Source organism: Chiloscyllium plagiosum, unplaced genomic scaffold, assembly GCF_037043375.1.
Source record: "Chiloscyllium plagiosum isolate Xiang-an unplaced genomic scaffold, Cpla_swu_hap1 HiC_scaffold_44, whole genome shotgun sequence".
In the NCBI taxonomy this organism is placed as follows: domain Eukaryota; kingdom Metazoa; phylum Chordata; class Chondrichthyes; order Orectolobiformes; family Hemiscylliidae; genus Chiloscyllium; species Chiloscyllium plagiosum.
Window position 1 is genome coordinate 20,394,866 of NW_028270182.1, and position 23,060 is coordinate 20,417,925.

At 45.2% G+C, this 23,060-nt stretch overlaps 1 protein-coding gene across 6 annotated transcripts in view; it reads right to left on the minus strand.

Annotated features, from left to right (window-relative positions):
* Positions 1-23,060, minus strand: part of LOC122548360 (arf-GAP domain and FG repeat-containing protein 1-like) — a 96,686-nt gene that overhangs the window by 47,855 nt on the left and 25,771 nt on the right. For all 6 annotated transcript variants that reach the window (XM_087982919.1, XM_087982915.1, XM_087982913.1 and 3 more), the window contains exons 3-4: positions 3,505-3,620; positions 2,154-2,304 (exon numbers count right to left, since the gene is read on the minus strand). In XM_087982919.1, coding sequence (XP_087839045.1) covers positions 2,154-2,304; positions 3,505-3,620 — 267 coding nt within the window. The remainder of the gene's footprint in view (positions 1-2,153; positions 2,305-3,504; positions 3,621-23,060) is intronic.

Sequence of the window (23,060 nt, forward strand, 5' to 3'; positions counted from 1 at the left end):
CCATCACCTTCTGGGAGTGGGTAGTAAATACTGGCCCAGTCTCTGGTTCTCACATCCCATGAAAGAACCTTTAAAAATTTGAAATATTGACACACTAAAGCCTTGGTTCAAACCAGCGTAATAACTGTAACAGGCCTTGGTAAAATGAGGGACAAACTGGTACTCAGAATACACACGCGCGCTCACAAGGTATGAGCAACAATCTTGCTGAAAGATATCAGAAATGGACTTATGTACTTATACAGAACCTTTCGTTATCCCCAGGACATCCCATTCACAGCCGATGAAGGGCTTTTCTAAGTGTGGTTACTGATGCAACAGAGGAAATGCAAGGTTAATTGATGCACAGCAAGATCCCCAAACAGAACGATAAACAAATAGGCCATCTGATGATGGAAGTCAGGTATTGGCCCTTGTAAACTAGAGACGAAGAAGATGGGAGCTGAGGCACAGCAGAAAAAGGAACAATGAGAATACGTGGCCTTGTGCTGGTTGACACCAACACTGGTCAGTTTCAATGGAATGCTCTCTGCACTGTTTCATTAAATTATTTCACCTTTAAAAATCTGAAAAAGAATTTAAAGCTGCTTTGTAAGATAGTGCAATGATTAATGACATCTTCATTTCTTCTCTGCCCAGGTACTGCCAAACAATGTTAAACAGCTACAGCTCAAGGCCACGTATTCTCCACAGTATCTGTGCTCCAAGCTTCCAAAAAACAGCCCTCATTTCTGCAAATAGTGCTGGAACTACACGGTGGAGCCATTGGCAGCTGTAGAGAAAAGGTTTGTTAATGTTTTAAACAAGCTACTGGAAAGCATAATTTAACTCCCTTTCAAGGAACAAGCAGCGAACTACAGTTAAACCTTCCAGTGACACTGTGGTGACCTATAGCCAAGGTGAACTTGTGCTCAGCTTGCTACGATATCCGGTCCTGCAATGGGAATTGGGAAGGTATCTAAAATAAACTTGCATTTCTAGAGCAACTTTCAGCACCTCAGGATGCCTGGAAGCAGTTCACAGCCAATAGCAGCATTCCCAGCTGCAAATCTGCACACAGGAAGATCCCACAAAATAAAATAATGACCAGAGCTGTTTGAGGGTTGAATACTGGTCCAGAGTACCGAAATGAAAACTTGTGCTTTTCTCCCAGTGATGGCCCTGGGATCTAAGGCAGCCTGCCAAGAGGGCCTTTATCCAAATGTTTCATCCGAATGACAGCACTTTCAGCAGGGTAGCCCTCCAACTGTACTGGAGAGTCAGCGCCACTTATCGATCTGACAACTCTGGGTTGGGCTTGCATCTACCACCTTCTGACTCCAAACCGAGAGTTACTGAATGAGCACATGCTTGTGTATATTAAACCTGTCCATATTTTCTCAATTCCTGAAGGACGGTGAGAGGAATGAAGAAGAACAAAACTGCAGTGGTGCTTCATACAAAGCAGGACATACCACATACAATCTATAGTACTGGCCATCCTCACCGTCCCAGGGCATCTCGTACAGTTACGAGAATGGACGCTGCTACACCAGTAAGGATGGGATTGAGAGGAGCTGTTGTAGCCTTTATAGTCAAACAGCCAGCTGACATTATGTTTACTTATCCAGAACAGCCATACATCAAGGAGCTGGAGGTTTGCCAGAGCACAAGAAATGTTTTTCCAGCAAGGTGACCGCATTTCAGGAGAACGGGAAAGCTCTTAAAATTCTCATCATTGTTTGCAAATGCTTCTGTGCTCACATTCGTCACCACTCTCCCTCCTTCAGACCCAACACCCCTCCCCATCTCTGTGCCATCCTTCAGCAACATATTCCCCCCATCCCCCAGGCTTGAAACACCTCCGAGATCTCTTCGCTGTCCCCAATTCCAGCCCCTTGAGCATCCTCTGATTCCCATCACTCCATCATTTGCAGCTGCCTGGGCCGGAGCTCTGGAATTCTCTCCCTAAACTGCTTCAACTCGCTCTCCAACTCTAACACGACTCTCCGACCAAGCCTTCTGTCACTTGTCCCTAATACCTTTCTCAGTGGCTTGGGGCCAAATTTGATTAAAAATGGAGTGCCTTAGTTCACTCGAGGCTCTTTATAAATGCAGGTGTCTGTTGTTACTCCCGAATTAGGAAACATGCAGCGCTCCCACTGCCTTGTTACCTGCGCAGCACTTTTGGTGACGCTCAGGGCTGGAGTTGAATCTCCCATGAGGGTCTTCAGCGGTTTGACGTCAGGTGTGCTACTCCTGCTGCTAAGGGACGTCGTAGCTGACGTGGCAGCAGATACTTTTACCCGGTCTGGAGGAACATACCTGCAAGTAAAGACCACAGTAAGTTCAACAAGAACAGCACACATAGTCTGCCCTTGAAGCTAAAACATACTAACCTTACCATGTTACAGTCCATTTCACGTGTTCCACTGGCCATTCAGTCAGCAATTCCAAATTTGTCACATCACTTCTTTTTTTTTTAAAAAAGTAATTACAAAATTGATAAGACAACAGGACTTTCATAAGCAGACCCTGCAATCCCCATCAATATAATGCTGGATCACACTATGCCCTTGACTTCACTACACTGCAGGTAATCAAGTATTAAATTTGCCAGCCTTGCAGCCAAGCCTTCCCATGTGGGGAGGAATCAATGCCAGTTTCTGTTTCTAATTCCCAGTCTTTACATTTGACTGTCACTGGCAAGTCGGCACATGACTAGTCCAAACGGAAGAGCATGGAATCTGACTTGCTTGTAATAATCACTGTTGTCAAATAGCAATCTGAACTTGCCCAAAGTTGGTCAGAGTACTAGAGACCTCACAGGACTCCATATTTCGGTGTAAAATACACTCTGTGGGAATTTTTTTTAAAAATTCGTTCATGGATGTGAATGGCTAAATCAGCACTTACTGCTCATTCCTAATTGCCCAGGTGGCAATTACAAGTCAACCACATTGCTGTGGGTCTGGAGTCACAGGTAGGCCCAGATCAGGTAAACATAAGTCATTTCCTTCCCAGAATGACTCAGACGGATTTTTATAACAACTGATAGTGGTTACGTTATCATTAGACTAGCTTTTTATTCCAGCATTGTAATGAATTCAAATTTCACTATCTGCCACAGTAGGATTCAAACCCATGAACTCAGAACATTAGCACAAATCTCCAGATGATTAATTAGTTACATGACCACGGTGATAGAAATTAGTGGGGATGGGGGTGTGGGTATATGCTTGAGTTGCGTTTCCTGGTGCTACTTCACAACCACACCTTATACAACCTGCTACGAAATCACACAGCAGCAAGAGGATTGGCTAAGGGCATTAGGAACTGGAGTTATCCAAATGGTCCTCAGCAGATCAAAAGACCCCAGAAAACCGAGGAGCAGGAGGCGGCCATTCAGCCCATCACGTTTACTCTGCCATTAAATGAGATCATCACTGATAAGCTTCCTGCCTTTCCCTCATAAACCTCGACCCTCGATCCACTGCAGAAGCAATATGACACATGATTACTCACCACTTCTTTTTCTCGTATTTATCCTGTAGGAACTCCTTGATTTTTTGCGGATCCCTGTAATCTGGTATAACTGATGATCGGGAATCAAACAGGCCTAGCCAAATCTGCCGACACACCTGCATAGGAATAAAAGGAGAAAAAAAAAATAGAAAGTTACAGACACTGACACACATATCTGGGGTTGTAGCTCCTCATCGCTATCGAGTGATTCAAGGTGAAAAGTGATTTCAGTTCCACTGCGATGCTCCCAAAGTCAAATGATTTGTCAGCACTCAAGTGGAAAGAGTGGTCTCTTCAGGAAAACTGAAAGAAAGCAAGCCAGTGTGGTGCCCTTAGATTACAACACCGGGGGGGACAAAAGGACATTGTTAAACCACCTCAGGAGATTTCAACATCCTTCACAACCAACTAAACACAGTCGGTTCTGACGTAACTCGATAGTTCCGCTCTCGTGTTATAAGAAAATCGCGCAATAGCTGTGCCATTTAAACTAATGGGGCTGGAATTGTGTTACAGCCAATATGGGTAAGATAAGTTTGCGTTCTACAAGTAACGGTTTAAATTCTTCAATCGCGTTAAAGCCAATTTGCGTTCAGGGAACACATTACAGGAAAACCGACTGCACTTTCAAAGTGCAGCTACCGTTGTAAAGTAGAAACTTTAGTGCGCAATTTGTCCACAGCAAGATACAATGAATAACAATACACTAATGACCTAGAGTCACAGAGATGTACAGCACAGAAACAGACCCTTCGGTCCAACCTGTCCATGCCGACCAGATATCCCAACCCAATCTAGTCCCACCTGCCAGCACCCGGCCCATATCCCTCCAAACCCTTCCTATTCATATACCCATCCAAATGCCTTTTAAATGTTGCAATTGTACCAGCCTCCACCACATCCTCTGGCAGCTCATTCCACACACGCACCACCCTCTGTGTGAAAAAGTTGCCCCATAGGTCTCTTTTATATCTTTCCCCTCTCACCCTAAACCTATGCCCTCTAGTTCTGGATTCCCCGACCCCAGGGAAAAGACTGTCTTTTTATCCTATCCACGCCCCTCATGATTTTGTAAACCTCTATAAGGTCACCCCTCAGCCTCCGACGCTCCAGGGAAAACAGCCCCAGCCTGTTCAGCCTCTCCCTATAGCTCAGATCCTCCAACCCTGGCAACATCCTTGTAAATCTTTTCTGAACCCTTCCATGTTTCACAACATCCTTCCAATTGGAGGGAGACCAGAATTACATGCAATATTCCGAAAATGGCCTAACCAATGTCCAGTACGTCCGCAACATGACCTCCCAACTCCTGTACTCAATACTCTGAGACCTGGTAGTCGTTGAGGGATAAACACTAGCTCCAGCCCACCAGGAGAAAGCCTACAGTGCTGTGGAGGTAATGGATCGACAGGATTCTAGAAGGAAGATGATATTATTTTGCGGGAGAGTTTTTCAGAAGCAGTCACATCACAAACTGGACTTGGAGGAAGAGGGGCAATAGAAATGAGTAAATAACTCCAGAGATGATGCTGGTCAGGTGAGACTGCTTCAATGAAGACTGCTGAACCAGAATATGAGCATATACTATGGTAGCAGTGTACAGACAGCAAGCAGCACTCACCTCATGTCTGCAACACATCACAAAGGGCAGGATAAACTGTACCAATGTAGCAGCCAGGGCACAGACAATACTATTGCCTAGGCACCCCCCCCCCTCCTCTCTCTCACACACACACACACCCAGTCTCTCCTTCCCTCACGAGTGTGCGTGTCCGCGTGCGCGCACACACACGCGCACACTCCCGCCCTCACATGTGCGCGCGCGCACACACACACACACACACACACACACACACGAGTCTCTGGGGTGAACTTGCATTTGCACAATTGTATGGGCAGATACATTCTATTTTGTTCAAAGAGCACACAATCTGCAGGCAGTCAATATTTTTTATAATCCATGTGACATTTTATAAATTCCTACTTTGGAAACAGAACCAGTCTGACTCAAGATTGGAATACAGGCAGACTCTAACCTCACACCTTTAATGCATTGTCTCAGCTGATAGGTCACTTTATTTTAATAAAACTTTAAGTTACATTGAGACTGTGACTTGAAGGAAGTTCTGTGATTTACAAATTCTAAAAGATGAGAGACTTAACAGCAATCATGGTTTGTTCAATATATTGCATCAGTTGCATCACACTATGATCGTTTGCTACAAATTCTGCGTCCTATGATCCTACCCCCTGATGAAGGAGCAGCGCTCTAAAAGCTTGTACTACCAAATAAACCTGTTGGACTATGATCTGGTGTTGTGAGATTTTTAACTATTATCAAATAGAAAGAGGCGACATTCAAGTCAGATTCTTCAGGAGTATAAGCCTCTCATCTACAACTTTCCAAGGGCTCCATGCTCCTCAAATGTTGTCCACATCAACATTGATGTTTGTTCATTCAACCACTAAGCCTTCAGCTTCTGCACTCTAAGCTCTTGAACTGCCTTCCTAAACACCTGTCTCCCCTCTTTCAAGCTTCTTAAAAACTACCACTTTGACTAATCTTATCAGCCCCTAATATCTCTTGTGGTTCAGTGTCAGGTTTTCCTCAATACTTTGAAGTACTTTGGGAGGACTGACTTTGTTCATTTTTATTTAATCATTCACGGATGTGGGTGCTGCAGGCTGAGCCAGTGTTTATTACCCATCCCTATTCACCCTGTGAAGGTAGTGGTGGGGGGAGCTGTGTGCTGGAACTGCTATAATCCTTGGAGGGCAAAGACACCCACAGTGCTATTAGGGAAGGATTTTGACTTAACACCACCAAAGGAACTGTGATATATTTCAGGTTGATGCGCAGCTCTGAGGGGATCTTGCTAAGGGGACTACATAAACGCAAGTGATTGACTACAGAGATTAATACAGCCCATCAGAAGTTAACTCAAGAGCCTTCAAAGCAGACACTGTCTGAAAAGATTTCTGAACAAACTGTGGTTGCTTTTGGAAAAAAAAAAGATTTTGAATGCAGTTTCTCTCCGAAGGCCCAACAGTGAGGTTTCTCACACGAGGGCCTGAGAACTCACTGCTCGACTGTGCGGTGAAATCAAGGTGAAAGGTGAAAGGGAACAGTGCAGGCCACCAGTGAGAATGGAGGTTATAGAAAGATGGTTCAGGAAATCAAAGTGCTTTCAACTGGTGCCAATCATTGCCTTTAATTACTATTGAATTTGGGAATGAGGGAATATTTCAGCTTCCTGAGATGAAACAGTTGAAGCAGGTAGTGAAGTAGAGAGCGTGCTCCAGTGTGACTAGTCAACATTGAAGGGAGCCAGTCAGGTAAACACTCAGACCTTTCATCGAGCAACAAGTATGCACTGTGCAGCATTCATTACACCCTCAGGAGTAAATGGTTAATGGACAGTTATACTCTGCAGCAATAAAGGTGAGCTTTAACATGAATCAGTGCTGCTGGGCTGAGTTTTATTGTGGTTTAGTCAGATCATATGTTTGAGGATGTTTGATAATTAACTCCTCACTAGCAGCTTATGTGGGTCTCAAGTCTTCCCACGCAGCCAAGCATTGGTGGTGAAAGCCCAGACATTCTGCTACTCAGAGGCACAAGATGCACCAAAGGGAGCTGCATAGTTAAATATTGGAGAAGTTCACAGCCCAGGAACTCCTCAATCACTGCCGCTTACAGAGTGAGCTACTGTGCAGACAGTTATCGGTCTCGCACTCTCTTTGATCTCACACTGGTGGCCTGCACTGTTCCCTTTCACCTTTCACCGCACAGTCGAGCAGTGAGTTCTCAGGCCCTCGTGTGAGAAACATATTATACTCTGCGCAGTTTAAAAGAGAGTAGGGGCTTTGCGGGATGAGGATCAGAGCAGCACACAGCCAGCCAGAGGAGAGAATGTGACCATGGAAAAGCCAGTGGGCCTCTCAGACCCTCAAACCCAACTGGAACTGGAAGAGGCCATTCAGTTCATTCTGTCATTGAATGAGAACAAGGCCGAGTTCGCTCTGTGGACGGAATAAAATTCTGCTCAAAGAACCAACGAGATAGCAGAAGCAGACCATTCAGCCCTTCGAGCCTGCTTCTCCATTCAATTAGATCATTGCTAATCTGTTTGTGCTTCAAATTCCACATTCCGCACTGCCCTCAACTCCCCCGACAACATGAATCCATTTATCTCTGACTTTAAAATATTCAATGGCCCACCTTCACCACCTCCTGAGTTACAGTTCCCAAGTTGCACAACCTGCCAGGAGGAATAATTCGCATCACTATCCTGCGATAGGGTTCGGGAAAGGGTGACCCCTGAACTTTAAACCATGCCCCTCAATTCTGGATTCTCACACAAGAGGAAACGTCTTTCCCACATCCACTTTGTCAAGATTTTTTTTAGATTTTTAGATTCCCTACAGTGTGGAAACAGGCCCTTCAGCCCAACAAGTCCACACCAACCCTCCAAAGAGTAACCCACCCAGACCCATTTCCCTCTGACTAATGTACCTAACACAATGGGCAATTTAGCGTGGCCAATCCACCCTAACCAGCACATCTTTGGACTGTGGGTGGAAACCGGAGCATCCAGAGGAAACCCACGCAGACACGGGGAGAATGTGCAAACTCCACACAGTCAGTCAGTCACCTGAGGCTGGAATCAAACCCGGGTCCCTGGCGCTGTGCGGCAGCAGTGCTAACCATCGGGTCACCGTGCCACCCCGGTCATAAGAGTATAAGAACATTCTGGATCTGATACCCTCCAATCAATTAATTCTTCACTCTTCTAAACTCCAGTGGAAAGCAGCCCAGTCTGTCCAATCTTTCCTCATAAGACAACCCACTCCAGGCATCGATTTAGTGAACCTCCTGAATAACATCATAGGTATCTACATTCTTCCTTAATAAAAAGACCAAAACTGTACACAGTATTCAATACGGAGTGTCACTAATAATGTGTATAGCTGAAGCACAACGTCGTCACTTTGATGTTGCACTCCTCTTGTAGTAAAAGATTCTCTCACCTTAATCACCTGCTGTAACCTGTACACTCTCCTTTTGGGACTCAAACGGTTGAATCCCTTTGCATGTCCAAGTTCTGCAGTTGGTCTCCATTCAAATAATACTCTGCGCTTTCCCATTCTTCCGATCAATGCGAATATTTTCACTTCTTCCCACATTACACTCATCTGCCGTATTTTGCCCATTCACTCAACTTATCTGTATCCACCTGAACCCTTAGGTCCTCTGCATAATATACTTACCTATCTGTGGGCAAGTGCAAATTTAGCCACTGTGCTAAATCCTTCGTTTAAGCAACTCGTCAATGATTTAGGTCACTGTATTTTAAAACTCCCATAGATACTGAATCCCAGCTTTTTTTTTGGGGGGGGGGGCGGAAGTGTTCCAAATCTTCATTGATGTGCTTCCTGACATCAGTACTGTACAGCTGAGATCATGGTTTAAGGTTCTGACCTCTGCACTCTTTCTGCCTTGTCAAAACACAGTCAATATTAACCCTATTGAATCCCTTACATTCAGCATCTCACACAAATGCTTTGTTAACCCTGCTCTTATAAGTAACCTCCTATTCTATTCACCACTGTGGATAAAAGTCCTCGTGGAGAACCAGTGCAGGAAGGGTTTGATGCAGACCATCTCAACCCTCTGCACCAGCCCAGAAATGCTTTATTCCTTCATTCCACAACACTGGTCATCAGTCTTGTCCACAACACCCACCCTTTCCCATGCACATCCAGAGCAATGTAGGGGGTGTAGTGGTAATGTCACTGGATTAGTAAGCCAGAGACTCAGGCTGACGTACTGGGGACATGGGTTTGAATCCCACCATGCCAGGAATTCAGCAAAACGCCATTCTTACTGGCAACCAAATAAGCACAGCTCATTACTGTGAAAACCCCAAAAGGTTCACTAATGCCCTCTGGAGAAGGAAATCTGTCCTTAACTGGTCCTACCCACATGTGACTCCAGACAGCAATGCTGTTGACTCTCAACTGGATGTCAATAAATACCAGCCTAGCCAGCAGACACACAAACCTTCACTCCCCTACTTTGTGTGAACGCATAAAAACATTTGCTTGGCCGGTCAGGGGGTCTCAATATCTAAAATCATGATATAAACGGCCCCTCTTTCATAACTTAAACTGTTGTTATTTTGAAAAAGATCACAAAAGTCAAACATTATCAGGAAAGACTGAAGAGGCTGGTGCCCTTTCCCGTCCATAGAGGTGGTATGGGACCATTAGGATGGGAATGTTGGTTAGACCTGATCACAGTCTTTACATAGTGGAGAAGAATCAAAACGGTGCACACAGAGAAATATGGTTTCACTTGTGGGGTTGACCAGAACTCAGGCTCATCATTCTCAGACAGCACGGCATAAATCCCTTCAGGAATTCAGGACTTAGGCCTTCATCCAGAAAGCTGGGGGGGAGGGGGAAATGTGGGGCTTGCCCCTACAGAGAGTGGGTAAGGAGAATGGTATCAATATGAGAATGTGTATAGGGTATAAGCTGGCAGGAAAAGAGTTCAGTTCTGAGTTTTGTAAAACAAGAGGTTCAGCTGAGCATGACTCAGATCTAAATGAGACACGAAATGCAAAGATACTTCCAGGAGCTAACATCGTCTCCATTCACAGGTAAAGCACATCTTCGGACCACCACCCACCCCTCCACAGCCTGATCCAACGGATTCCAACAGCTCCCAAGTCACGAACACAAAATGTGAAGAATAGTAATGATGAGGAGGTCAGTACGCTTTGTCAGTGGTCTTCCTACAGACATTAAACCACGTGAGCTTTACCTTGTCTTTTGGTCACTTAAGGGATATGAAGGTTCACTGATCAAGTTAACATCAACACAACAGCCAGTGGCTTTGTTACATTTGACTGCAGAATGGGAGCAGACACAGCAAAGGATGCTGCATTCCCCTAGCCTGCTGCTGCAGCTGCTGCACTACAACACTTAGGTGTGCTGGTATCCTCCATCTGAAGCTTCTCCGCAAGGATGGCAGTCTCTTCAGCTTTAAGTATTTAACTGCCCTTATCCAAGAAATCAAACTTCTCTCAGGAGTGATACAAGAACAGACTGAATTTTGTTTTCAGGTTGGACTTTACTGAAGAAGATTTTGGAGAACTGGCTCATTTCCACTCAACTTGGAGGGGATGGAGTGCTCACTTAAGGACTGTGGATTTAAGAACTTTACTGGTGAATTTTTTTCCACATGGGAGGATTCTTCAAACTCTAATTACTGTAATGGACTAGTAATTTTTGGTTCTAAACATTGTATGCGGTGTGTCAATAACTTGGTTAAATGCTGGCTGTCAGATCTGATGAAAGTGGTTTAGTGCCATCTCGGTGGTTATCGTGAAATGATAAAAGGAGTGAATGAGAATGCTTACAGGGTATGAGCAGGCAGGGAAAGAGTTAAGTTCTGAGTTTTGGGAAATAAGAGGTTCAGCTGAGCAGGACTTGGATCAGATGAGAACTCAGTTAACAATGGGGAGCTGGAGGCAAGGGTAATGGGTTAACAAGGTGGAAATGCAGTCATTGTGTAGAGTCATTTAACAATATTGGAAGCATTCAGTATGCAAGGTCAGCTAACAAGACGAAAGGTATTCATTATGTGAAGCTGGTTTACAAGGTTAAGGACATTCATTGTATAATAGTAAAGGGCTTGGTCTCTGCTATTGTAACAGTCACCCAATTAATATGAATGTTGCCTTATCTGGATACTCCTCCCTGTAAGCTGACTATATAGCTCATTGAGAAGCTGCTGTTCCAGAGAAGACTGAGCGCGCATGTCTCTGTGCACATGGGCGATCTTGGTCTCTCCCTCCAGGGCTCAGAATAAAGATGGAGGTGGTAAAACTATACTGTATCTCTTAGATTTGCTTCAACTGGGGGGGGGGGGGGCGCGAGATATGGGACAACAAATACACTCAAAGGGGAGAGCTGGTAAAACACATGATGGAGGGAGGAACAGGAGGATACACTAATAGGGGATGGAGAATGAGGTGGATGGGAGGAGCGTGTGCATGGCAGAACGGAATAGACAGACCAAGTGGCTGTGTTAGAGATTGTATCTAATCCAGTACAAAAGCTCCCAGTGATGATAATCAGAGTGTAGGAATAAAATGACTCTTGCGATATTATCCTTGCTGTCCAAAGGTTCTTGCCACAGTCCTGTGCATTCAGCATTGGCAGGAGTACGGGAGGCTTTGCACAGTGAATCAGATTCCACAATCTCATCCTGCTCTTTGAAAGCTGACCAAATAAAAACCCTGCAAACTATGAGGAAAGAAGCAACCAAAGACAGGCACGCATTTACAGAGAATGTTTCAACACCACCAGATGCCCCAAAGTCCTTGACAGCTAACAAAGTGCTTTTTGAAATGTAGCCTCTGTAGTAACAAAAGGAGCTGCTTCCGCACAGAGTGGGCTTTAAACTAATCACTGAGGGGAGGGTTTCGGAGAGGGGAAAACGTAAACTCACAAAGCAAGGGGATATGGCAGCATTTCAAGGTGGCTCTTTGAATAATGACAACCATAGTGGGGCAGACAGGAAAGCACACAGCGCACAAACGCAGAAAATCAGCAATAGATTGGGTCAAGGGAGAAAATTAGTAAAAAGGTAAAATGAATTGCTCTTTACTTGAACGAGATATTTGTGACAAAATAAATGAACAGATACTGAATAGGAATTGTAGAGACATGGTTACGGGGAATCAAAGCTCAAATTAAATATTCAGGGGTATGCGGCTTTTCCAAAAGACAGGCAGGATGGAAAGGGCGGTGGGGCATCTTTGTCCGTGTATGAAGAAATAGGTATGATAACAAGAAATGATCTTGGATCAGAAGATGCAGAACCCAAATGGATGAAACTAAGAAACACAAAGATTACGAGATCAGTAGAATTAGTATACATGTCCTCCCTTTCAATAGCTGCATGGATAAATTAGGTGATAATGAGGGCATGAAAAAAAGGCAACACATTAATCATGGGTGACTCTGACCTACATATAAACTGGGATAGCCAGATGTGGTTCCGAGGAAGATTTGATGAAGCCTATTCAGGACAGTTTACGAAAACACGAAAGGCTGAAGGTAGAGGTGGAAGGGTGTTTTTTTTTGACTGAAAGTCAGTGACCAGTGGTGTTCCACAGGGATCTGCTGTTTCAGTGGAGTTGTGTTTAGTGCAGAAGGTTGTCAAAGGATACAGCAGGACATAGATCAGTTGCAAATATGAGCAGAGAAATGGCAGACAGAGTTTAACCTTGAGGTGCTATACTTTGGGAGATCAAATATCAAAGAAAATCAAATGTCAAGAAAAGTTAATGGCAGGCCCCTAAACAGCACTGATGTACAGAGGCATCTTGGGGTTCAAGTCCATAGCTCCTTGAAAGTGGCCACACAAGTAGTTAGGTGGTAAAGGAGGTGTACGGGGAATTGAGTACAAGAGTCAAGATGTCATGTTGCAGCTTTATAAGACTTTGGTTAGGCCACACTTAAGAGTATTGTGTTCAGTTCTGGTCACCACATTACAGGAAGGATGTGGAGGCTTTGGAGAGAGTGCGGCCTGAATTTGAGGGTGAGAGCTGTAAGGACAGGCTAGAAGCTCACGTTGATTTTCTTTTCAGCAGCAGAGGCTGAGGGGAGAGACGATAGAAATCTAGAAAATTATGAAATGTATAGATAGGGTTGACAGTCAGAATCCTTTTCTCAGTTGAAATGTCTAAAACTAGAGTATGCACTTAAGGTGAGAGGGGCAACACTGAGATGTGACGGGCAATTTCTTTTTAACACAAAGACTGGTAGGAAACTGGAATGCACTACCAGGAGTGGTGGAGGCCGATACAATAGGGCATTTCACAGTCCCTCCTCCAAGTCCCTCCTCCCTACCTTTTATCTTCTCCTGCTGAACACTCTCTGCTCATTCCTGAAGAAGGGCCTGTGCCCGAAACGTCGAATCTCCTGTTCCCTGGATGCTGCCTGACCTGCTGTGCTGTTCCAGCAATAAAGTTTCAACCATTTCACAGTCATGTTCAGCACAACATCGTGGGCTAAAAGGTCCATTCCTGCCCTGTATTGTTCTATGTTCTAATTGTGGATCCAAAGGTTGCTTTGGTGATCTGGTGAGGTGCAACAAACAATGTTGGAGTTAAAGATCCCCTGAGAAACAGTGACCATAATATGGTCGAATTTAGCATTCAGTTGGAGGGAGAGAAATGGGTGGGTCAGAAACAACTATGCAAGATTTGTAGTGGGGCTGGAAGAATTTAAAGAGGAGTGAAGGGGGTGGAGATTGTTGCAAAGATGGGGAGTGAGAGGCCACATGAGATTTGAAAATGCTTCTGTTAGAAATGATTACAGCCTTTATTCTTAACTGCACATAAATTTTCCTTTTACTAATTCCCTGAATCTCCCTGCCCCCTCCAACTTCACTTAGCCGAAACAGCGGATCATGTTGCATGTGGGTGCCATGGTAGAGTCTCCTACGCCAGCACCAACCCTTGTCCAGGATCCACCAAAGTCAGAAAACACACGACTTTATGAAGACCAAATCTGGAGGTGTTAGAAGTAATCACACTGATTGAACTTGAAAGTGTGCAGTCAGGCCTGTTCCCTCAAAGACCATTTCAGTTCTGTAGATTGCTGGTAAAACTTGCTGCTTTTCTCAAGGTCAGAAGAGGCTGACATGAAGGAATGGACTTCGCTTTATCACTCATAAACACTAAGGTCATAATGCCTGAAGTGTGGCAGAACTTCTCAAATTAGACACAATAAATCATTTTATCCAGGGCATTCTGAGAGTCAGTGAACCCCTCACTTTGAAAAGCAGGGTTCATCAATCATTCAACCCACTGAGATGGTTGTCTACTGGGATTTGAAGTGCAAAATCCATGTTTATAGTACAAGCAAGTGGCATGATAGACACCATAGTGGATGTTTATCTGACAGAACTGTACAGGTCATTTGGAAGTTCCCAAATGTTTGCAGATGGGATCAGGGTCTCAGGTTGTCTTGATGTTGTCGTCGAGGAGAAAGTGAGGTCTGCAGATGCTGGAGATCAAAGTTGAAACTTTATTGCTGGAACAGCACAGCAGGTCAGGCAGCATCCAGGGAACAGGAGATTCGACGTTTCGGGCACAGGCCCTTCTTCAGGAATGAGCAGAGAGTGTTCAGCAGGAGAAGATAAAAGGTAGGGAGGAGGGACTTGGAGGAGGGGCGTTGGAAATGTGATAGGTGGAAAGAGGTCAAGGTGAGGGTGATAGGTCGGAGTAGGATGGAGGCGGAGAGGTCAAGAAGAAGACTGCAGGTCAGGAAGGCGGTGATGTTGTCGTCATATCTCTGAGGACAGCACAAACCTCACTGTTGACTTCCAGATGCAGTTGAGACCCTGTGACTGGTCATGTTGGGATTGAGGGGCTGGGGGGTCCTTGTTACATGTCACTCAGTTCCCACTGGAAAGACTGTGGCTACAAGAGCCAGGCAGAAGTTAAGAATCCTGCAGCAAGTAACTTACCTCCTCACTCCCCAAAATCTGTCTCCCATCTACAAGGCACAAGTCAGAAGTGTAATGGAATATTTCCATCTTGCCTGGATGGCTGCAGTGCCAACAATATTCAAGAAGCCATCATTCAGTACAAAGCAGTCTGCTTGATTGGCAACTCAACCAATACCTTCACCAAATACTCCCACATCACAGACTCTCAGCAGCAGCAAGTAGGTACCATCTACAATAAGCAACTCACCAAGACATCTGTGACCGCCTTCTCCAAACCCAGAGCCTTTACCACCCGAGAGGGACAACGCCAGCAGATACAATGGGAACACCGCCTCCTGCAAGCTCCCCTTTCAAAGACACACACCATCCTGACTTGGAGATACAATACTGTTCCTTCAGAATCACAGGGTCAAAGTTCTGGAACACTCTCCCTCATGTCACTGTGGTTCTGCCTCAAGTACATGGATTGCAGCAGTTCAAGGTGGTAGCGCACATCACCTTCTCAACAGGTAATTAGGAATGGGCAATAAATGCTGGCCCACGCTCCATGGAGGAATAAGGAAACTTCAACTTGAGCAAACAATCTAGATGGACATGCTGAGGGGTGATGGGCAGAGGGAGGGGATAGAGTCATAGAGATGTACAGCATGGAAACAGACCCTTCGGTCCAACCCGTCCATGCCGACCAGATATCCCAACCCAATCTAGTCCCACCTGCCAGCACCCGGCCCATATCCCTCCAAACCCTTCCTTTTCATATACCCATCCAAATGCCTTTTAAATGTTGTAATTGTACCAGCCTCCACCACTTCCTCTGACAGCTCATTCCATACACATACCACCCTCTGTGTGAAAAAGTTGCCCCTGAGGTCCCTTTTAGAATTCTCCCCTCTCACCCTAAACCTATGCCCTCTAGTTCTGGACTCCCGCACCCAGGGAAAAGACCTTGTCTATTTATCCTATCCATGCCCCTCATCATTTTATAAACCTCTACAAGGTCACCCCTCAGCCTCCGATGCTCCAGGGAAAACAGGTACTGGCAGTTATAGGGGAAGTGGGAAGAAGGGTTAGTGGAGTAGGGTGAAAAGCACAAGGAAAAAGGTGGGGAAGGAAGGGGTAAGTGGGAGAAAAGGAAGTGAGAGGAAGAGTTGGAGTGCCAGGACTTGAGGAGGTGGGAAAGGGAGAAGAGAAAGGGACGGTGCCAAGGTTACTAAAGAGAAAAGAGGGGAACAAGGAGAGGGGTGTAGCTAGTGAAAGTGGAGAGAAGGGGAGGGAGGAAGAAAGGGATAAGGAGAGAAAAAGATAAAGGGAAAGGGAAAAAGAGAGGAGGAAAACAGAAATGGAGGGCAGGACAAAGTGCCAAAGTGAACATGAGGCATGGGGGCACAAAGGGAGAGAGAGGGGGACACAGGATAAGACTGAGGGACAGGGAGAGAGCAAGAGAGAAGCAGAACAGAAAAACAGGGCACAGAAAGAGAGGACAAGGACTGATGGGGGTTGGTAACAAAAAACACAAAGAAAAAGAAGATGTCAGTGAAAGAGAGGAAGGAAAAGAAAGAGTGGTGGGGTGTGGCTGAAGCAAGTGAGAAAAAGTAAAGTGCTATTGTGCACTCCAGCTGTGGCCAGGATTTCCTCCTAAGTTTTCGTCACAAACTTCCTCTTTGTACAGGCCAGACTTCACAATGTGATGACATCGATTTGGTATCCCCATCAAGTGTTAAAGTCACCACCCACAAGACCCCTGTCTGTGATGAGTCAGCTAATCTCAGCTCTTTGCCACTGTCTAATTGCTGCATGTCAACCATGACTCAGGCCATTCCCTTCAAGTCAGCAGGTAATGAGTTAAAGACCCGTGACAGACAGCTGCACATAAAACCATGTGACGTTCCAGTCTGAGGTGCTGGCATTCAGAGGAGATCAAAGTCCCATCTGTCCTCTGGTCTGGTATTATAAGATCTCTATGGTACTAATCTGAGCAAGAGCAGGCAAGTTCTATGCCAGCAAACACTCTCTAGACCAACATGAGCTTATTGGAAAAAGTACTGACATCAATGAGAACTCCACCTCTAGGAAATGGAGAACCTAGAACCAAAAATCATAAAATGAATCAAACAAGCTATAGGGAGAGGCTGAATAGGCTGGGGCTGTTTACCCTGGAGCACCGGAGGTTTATAAAATCATGAGGGGCATGGATAAGGTGGAAAGAGTTGGACCGAAGGGTCTATTTCTGTGTTTTTTGACTGTGCTTCTATTCATTCCCCAGGACAGTGGCGGAGGTGGTGGCTTCAGAAGGCTGCGAATGTTTCAAATAGGACAACTCATCCTTAGCCATGAAGCTCATCAACCCATTCAAATACCATTCGAAAATTACCAGCAACTCAAGTCACAATCATTCAGGTGCAGGCAGGGAGCCAGCTCTCTGTAGGGCAACCCAGTCAGTCCCATTCATCTCCGCCCTCTCTCCCCAGCTCATGTAGGTTACCTGCTGCCAACGGTCTGTCCAATTTCCTTTTGAAACTGCTCATCATTTCAACTTCCAGCATGTTCCAGGTTATTTCCACTCGCTATAGAAAAGCATTCCTCCCTCAGCATCTCTTTCCCCATTAAATCCATTTCCCTTTGTGCTTGCAGTGAATGGGTGTAGCTTCTCTTGGATAAAACAAAAAAAAACGCAGATGCTGGAGTTCTAAAGAAAAATATACACACTACTGGAGCAACTCAGCAGGTCGGGCAGCATCTATGGGGAGAAAGCAGAATTAGCGTCCAGTGACACTTCAGAACATGGAGAAGGGGTCTGTTTAACCCAAACCTACCACCAACTCATATACCTTGATGAAATCGCCCCTCAATCTCCTTTGCTCCAAGGGGAACTAGCCCAACATCAATGCTAAAATGCCCTCACCCCTGGAACTATGTGGGGAAATGTTCTCCACCCCTCTCTTTGACGCTCGCATCCCTGCTGAAAGTCTGGCGAGCAGAAGTGAGCAGGGTGCTCTTGTTGTGGCTCAGTTGGAGTTTTATATAAAGGCTCCACATGACTCAGTTTTTTTTGTTTTAACTCAAAGCCTCTTATTTCCAAAGCCCCAACTGCTTTCTTAATTGCGCTTTCCAGATGTCCCCCAACTTGAAAGGTGGATAAACCTGAACCTCTAGTCCCTGCGCGTTCTACAGAACGGGGCCATTAGGCAGAGCAACAACAGGCACAGATCAAGGCGGAACCTACTCGAACTACCTGGCTCTCAAATTCTTTAGAGATGCTGACACCTTCACGTGCCAAAACGCTCTCAAGGGGACTATTAATTTATATCGCCAGCATAGCAGGAGTACAGTGTTTGGAAAGCATTTGGCATCAAACATAAGCAACAGACAACCCATCTCTGGCTGGTAAATTAATACTGGCGCTGTTGACCAGAATGCTGCCAGGGATTTTTAGCCTGAACTTTATTTTACTATCTGTACCCAGGCATGCATTTTACTTAAGACTAACAGAAAATCTTCCCTTAATTCAACCTCTGGTTTTGACACTTGACTTTAATAAACCTTTTTTTTTAAACATAATGAGGGGAGGGAGTGATGCATCTATAAATCACAAACCCAAACCCACTGCAGGATTCTGAAGGGCAGTCACTGCTGTACACGAGGATGATGGAGAATAAAAGGAGTTGCTGACATGGCTGCTTTGTGCCCAGCTGAAATGTTGAACATCAACACTCTGTCGCAAAGTGGTGAATAATGCAGTGGAAGACAGCGTATATTGTTACAGGATGTTGACTTGTGGCGGGGGGGGGTGGAATAGATTAAAATTCAGTTGCTGTCGGCAAATCAGGTGCTCACAACGTGAGTTACAAAAGTCAGGCAGTCAAAAGGTCTTAAACAAAATTGCTGGAAAAACTCAGGTGTGGCAGGAGATGTGGAGAAAACCCTTCAGCTTCAGTCACCCTTCTTCAGGACTGATTACAGCAAACTGCTGAGATTTGCCGGCAATTTCTGTTTTTGCTTCCGATTTCCAGTACCCAGAGTTCTTTGGCATTTTTTTTTCGTTTGCTCAAAAGATGTCTTTATCAGGTTGCTACACAAATGCAGCTTGTGGCAAAATTCCGAATCAGATCTGACTCTTCATCAGAACAGTTCTGAAGAGTGGTACGGGATTCAAAACTATGCTCCTCTCTCCACCGATGTTTCCAGATGGGCTGAATTTTTCCAGCAATGTGTTTCAGAATTTCAGCATCCACAGTATTGTGCTTTTACGGTCTTCAAGTTGGACAAAGGAAAGGCTGGGGTACAAACCTAAACTTCATTATTAACTACACCGCCTTCTTGCATGCGGCTCGTCTTAACACAAGGGGAAGAAATGACAAAAATCAGCTCCGTATTCTGTCCCGTGCGACAAAGGCCGATTGCCGGAGATGTTCAAGTTCGGACACGACTCTAAACCCAGTCAAATAGCCAGGAGACAGTCCTGAATCATAGGAGGCCATTCAACCGATCATGTCAGAGCCAGATCTCAGAACCAACAATTCACCTAGAGATACTCTCTTGCTTTCCCCCTGCACATTCTCTCTGGGAAGAGCTGAATTCCCTTTTCAGAACTTTGATTGAACCTGCCACCATCACACTCTTAAGTGACACATTGCAAAAGCCTAACCACTTCCTGCATGAGAAAGATTTGCTTCTTGCATAGTTTGTTGCTTTTCCTTTTTGCTAATTATTTCGGTCTGTGCCCTCTCGTTCTTGAGCCTCTCACAAATGGGAAGTTGCTCCCTAACAACTCTGCCCAGATCCCATGATGATTTCAGACAGCTTGAAAGTATCTTTTGTCCAAGGCAAAACTGGAAGCCGGTTACCACCCTCAAACTGAGGCAAGCAGTCAGGTGGTAAAAGGGAGGAGGAAAATACAAAGACTGCTCCTGACAGGTAGCCAAACTGGCCACCGGTGAGAGCATTGGAAAGCACCGAAGGCTGCAATTCGGAGGTTTTATTCAGTCAGAAAATGGCAACATGCATCCAAAGCTGCGCTCCCAATGCTCATTGGATTACAGCCCACTAATGTCTCTGCCTGACTGACTGACTGACCAACACTGGTCAAGCAACTGCATTGATTTTAAAATTCTCATCCCCCTTTTCCACATACAAAATCTTGCACTACCAATCTATCACCACTGTAACCTCCTCCAGGCCCACAACCCTTCCCGGTCTCTGCAACCTCCTCCAGACCTAAGACCCCTCCATAATCTCTGCAAACCCCTCCAGGGCCTACACCCCTTCCCTATCTCTGTTACCTGTTTCAGCCTCTACGCGCCTCATCTCTGAAACCCTCCTCCAGCCTCTCAACACTCTGCCCCACCATGCCCAAGACGGTTCTCTCTGAAAGCAACTTAAACAGTCCCCTCACCTATTTTTCACCATAACCCTGCAACCTTTCCTACTCAGAAAACGATTCAATTCCACTTCGATAGATCACAACTGAAGTTACCTCACCACACACCCTAGCAATATATTCCAAATCCTATCTCGCTCCGTGGTTAGCACAGCTACCTCTCAGTGCTGGGAACCCAGGTTCGATTCCAGATTCAAGCACCTGTCTGTGTGGAGTTTGCACATTCTCCCCTCGTCTGCGTGGGTTTCCTCTCACAGTCCAAAGATGTGCAGGTTACCAGGATTGGCCATTCTAAATTGCCCCCATAGAGTCCAAGGATATGTAAGCTAGGTGGATTAGCCATGGTAATTGCAGGGTTACAGGAATAGGGTGGGTCTGAGTGGAATGCCTGTTGGAAAGTCGGTGCAGAATCTATGGGCTAAAAGGCTTCTATCTGCACTGTAGGGATTTTCTGATTTGTTAATCACTTTTATGTCCTCTGGTTCTATTTGGTCTTATTACAGTCCTGAAAGTAGAATGGGATTTTTTTTTTTTTACTGAGGCTCACGGTGCTATACAAAGGCAACTTCTTGTTGGTGCTGCCATGGACTCTGACTTCATACCAAGTTCCACCTGACCCACCCAGCAAGTATGCAACCTCTAAATTCTTTACACCAAAACAGGTCTATAAAAGGCATATTTTAGCAGTGGGTCTTCCTTTTTTTTTCCCAAAAAGAGCTTCCCTTTGCGAGTTGATCCTTACTTCAAACTCTAATCCAGAAACTCAAGTATTTCAGCAGCAGAGCATGTGGCAATATCAAATGGAATTCTGCAAGACAGGTTTGGCAATGTGAAATATTAAACAGTGCAAGCTGTGTTTGTGGAGTGAGGCACTCTCTGTGCAGGAGGTTAAAACATTGATCTGTACAGAGGTGACTGCAGCATTTTATTTGGAGCTAAAGGCACGTTTATTCACAGGCACACGATGACAGGGAGGATGACAGCCAGGATTAGGAAACAGGCAGGCAGGGATCACAAGGGTCAAAGGAGAAACTCGAAGGAGAAACGTTTAGAGATATGGGAGACGGGTGGAGGAAGCGGGTTATTCTTCGGAAAGTGTCAATAGGCAGAACGGCTTCCTGCTGTGCTGTACTATTCAATGCTTCCAGTGTATGTGTTTCAGCCAAGCTGGCTTCACTACATCCAGCGGCCCAGCCAAATAAAACTAACTGAGCAAACACTGGGCTGCTCTCCAACTCACAGCTGATCAAGAGAAAAATAAGTCAGTCTCAAGGTGGAGCATGTCTGCCTCAGGGAAACACCAGGAGAATTATTTCTAAGATGAGACTGGAATAGTTATTCATCCTCAAGCAGGCAAGGTGGGGGACATGGGTTGTAATCACCCAGAGTTGCACCAGTTACTTCAGGTCAGGTTAATCCTATCACTGTGGGCAAGACAGACCCACAAACACATGGCCACAGAATTGGTTGGCACTGACATGAGGGAACACTCTGGTAAAGTAGGATAGGTCAAGATGATCTGTGTCAGGTAGCTGTTCAAACTATTTAGAATCATAACAGTAGAGGAAGACCATTAAGCTCATCAGGCAGTCCCAGTCCCCACCCCTCTCGCCCCAAAATCCTGCAAGTATGCTTCCTTCAAGTGTCTATTCAATTTCTTTTCAAAATTATTCCACCACCCTCATAAATATTGGTAGATTCGAAGAGACTGAAATCATGACAAATTTACACATTTTCTTTTCTGCATAGATCTTATTGACTTCCTCAGTTTTGCCACTCTCGTTTCACAGCCAGCATAACAGCTGCTCCATATAGATATATATTATAAATGTTATTACACATGTTTGGAGCAGGAAGGGCCTGAACCCAGACCTCCACATTCAGAGCTAGGAACACAACCACTGTCTCACAAGGGTCCCCATTTGCTTCTTGCATAGTTATATTTTTTTAAATACTTGCCTGGTTACCTCCTCAGTCTTCACTGCTTCAAAGTAACGTGTAAACAAAGAGTGATGTGAGGAAACCCTTTCTCACCCATCACGTTGTTCGGGAATACACAGTCTGGAAATGTAGTGGATGCAATTTCAATTCAGGCACTCAAGAGGACATTAGAGGATTATTTGGATCGAAATAGTATGCAGGGAATGCGGGAAAAGACAAGAGATCGGCACTCAGTGATAGAACCAGTGCAGGTACAAAGGGCTGAATAGCCTATTTCAGCATTCTGACAATTCTATGATTCTGTATATCCAAGGTTCTGGACATACCTTCCAGTTGAAGCAGCAAATTATCTAGTCTACTATACTCGCTGCTCAAGATGTGGTCTCCTCTACACTGAGGAGACAAAACACAGACTTGTGGAACACCTACATTGTACCTGCACAAACGACGCTGAGCTTCCAGCCTGCAATTCCATGTCCCCTGACCAACATTTCTGTCTCAGGCCTGCTTCAGAACTCCAACGAGGCTAAATGAATATTTTCTGCTTGGGAACCCTGCAGCCTTCAGAACTGTAGAGACTGAATACCTTCTTCCATATCCTTTACCCACCTCGACACTGCAGCTTTTGTCATGACATGGGTTGCTTTCATTACAGCCAACCCAATTTTACCTACTCATGGACTCTGTCTCTCTCTCTCTCTCTCT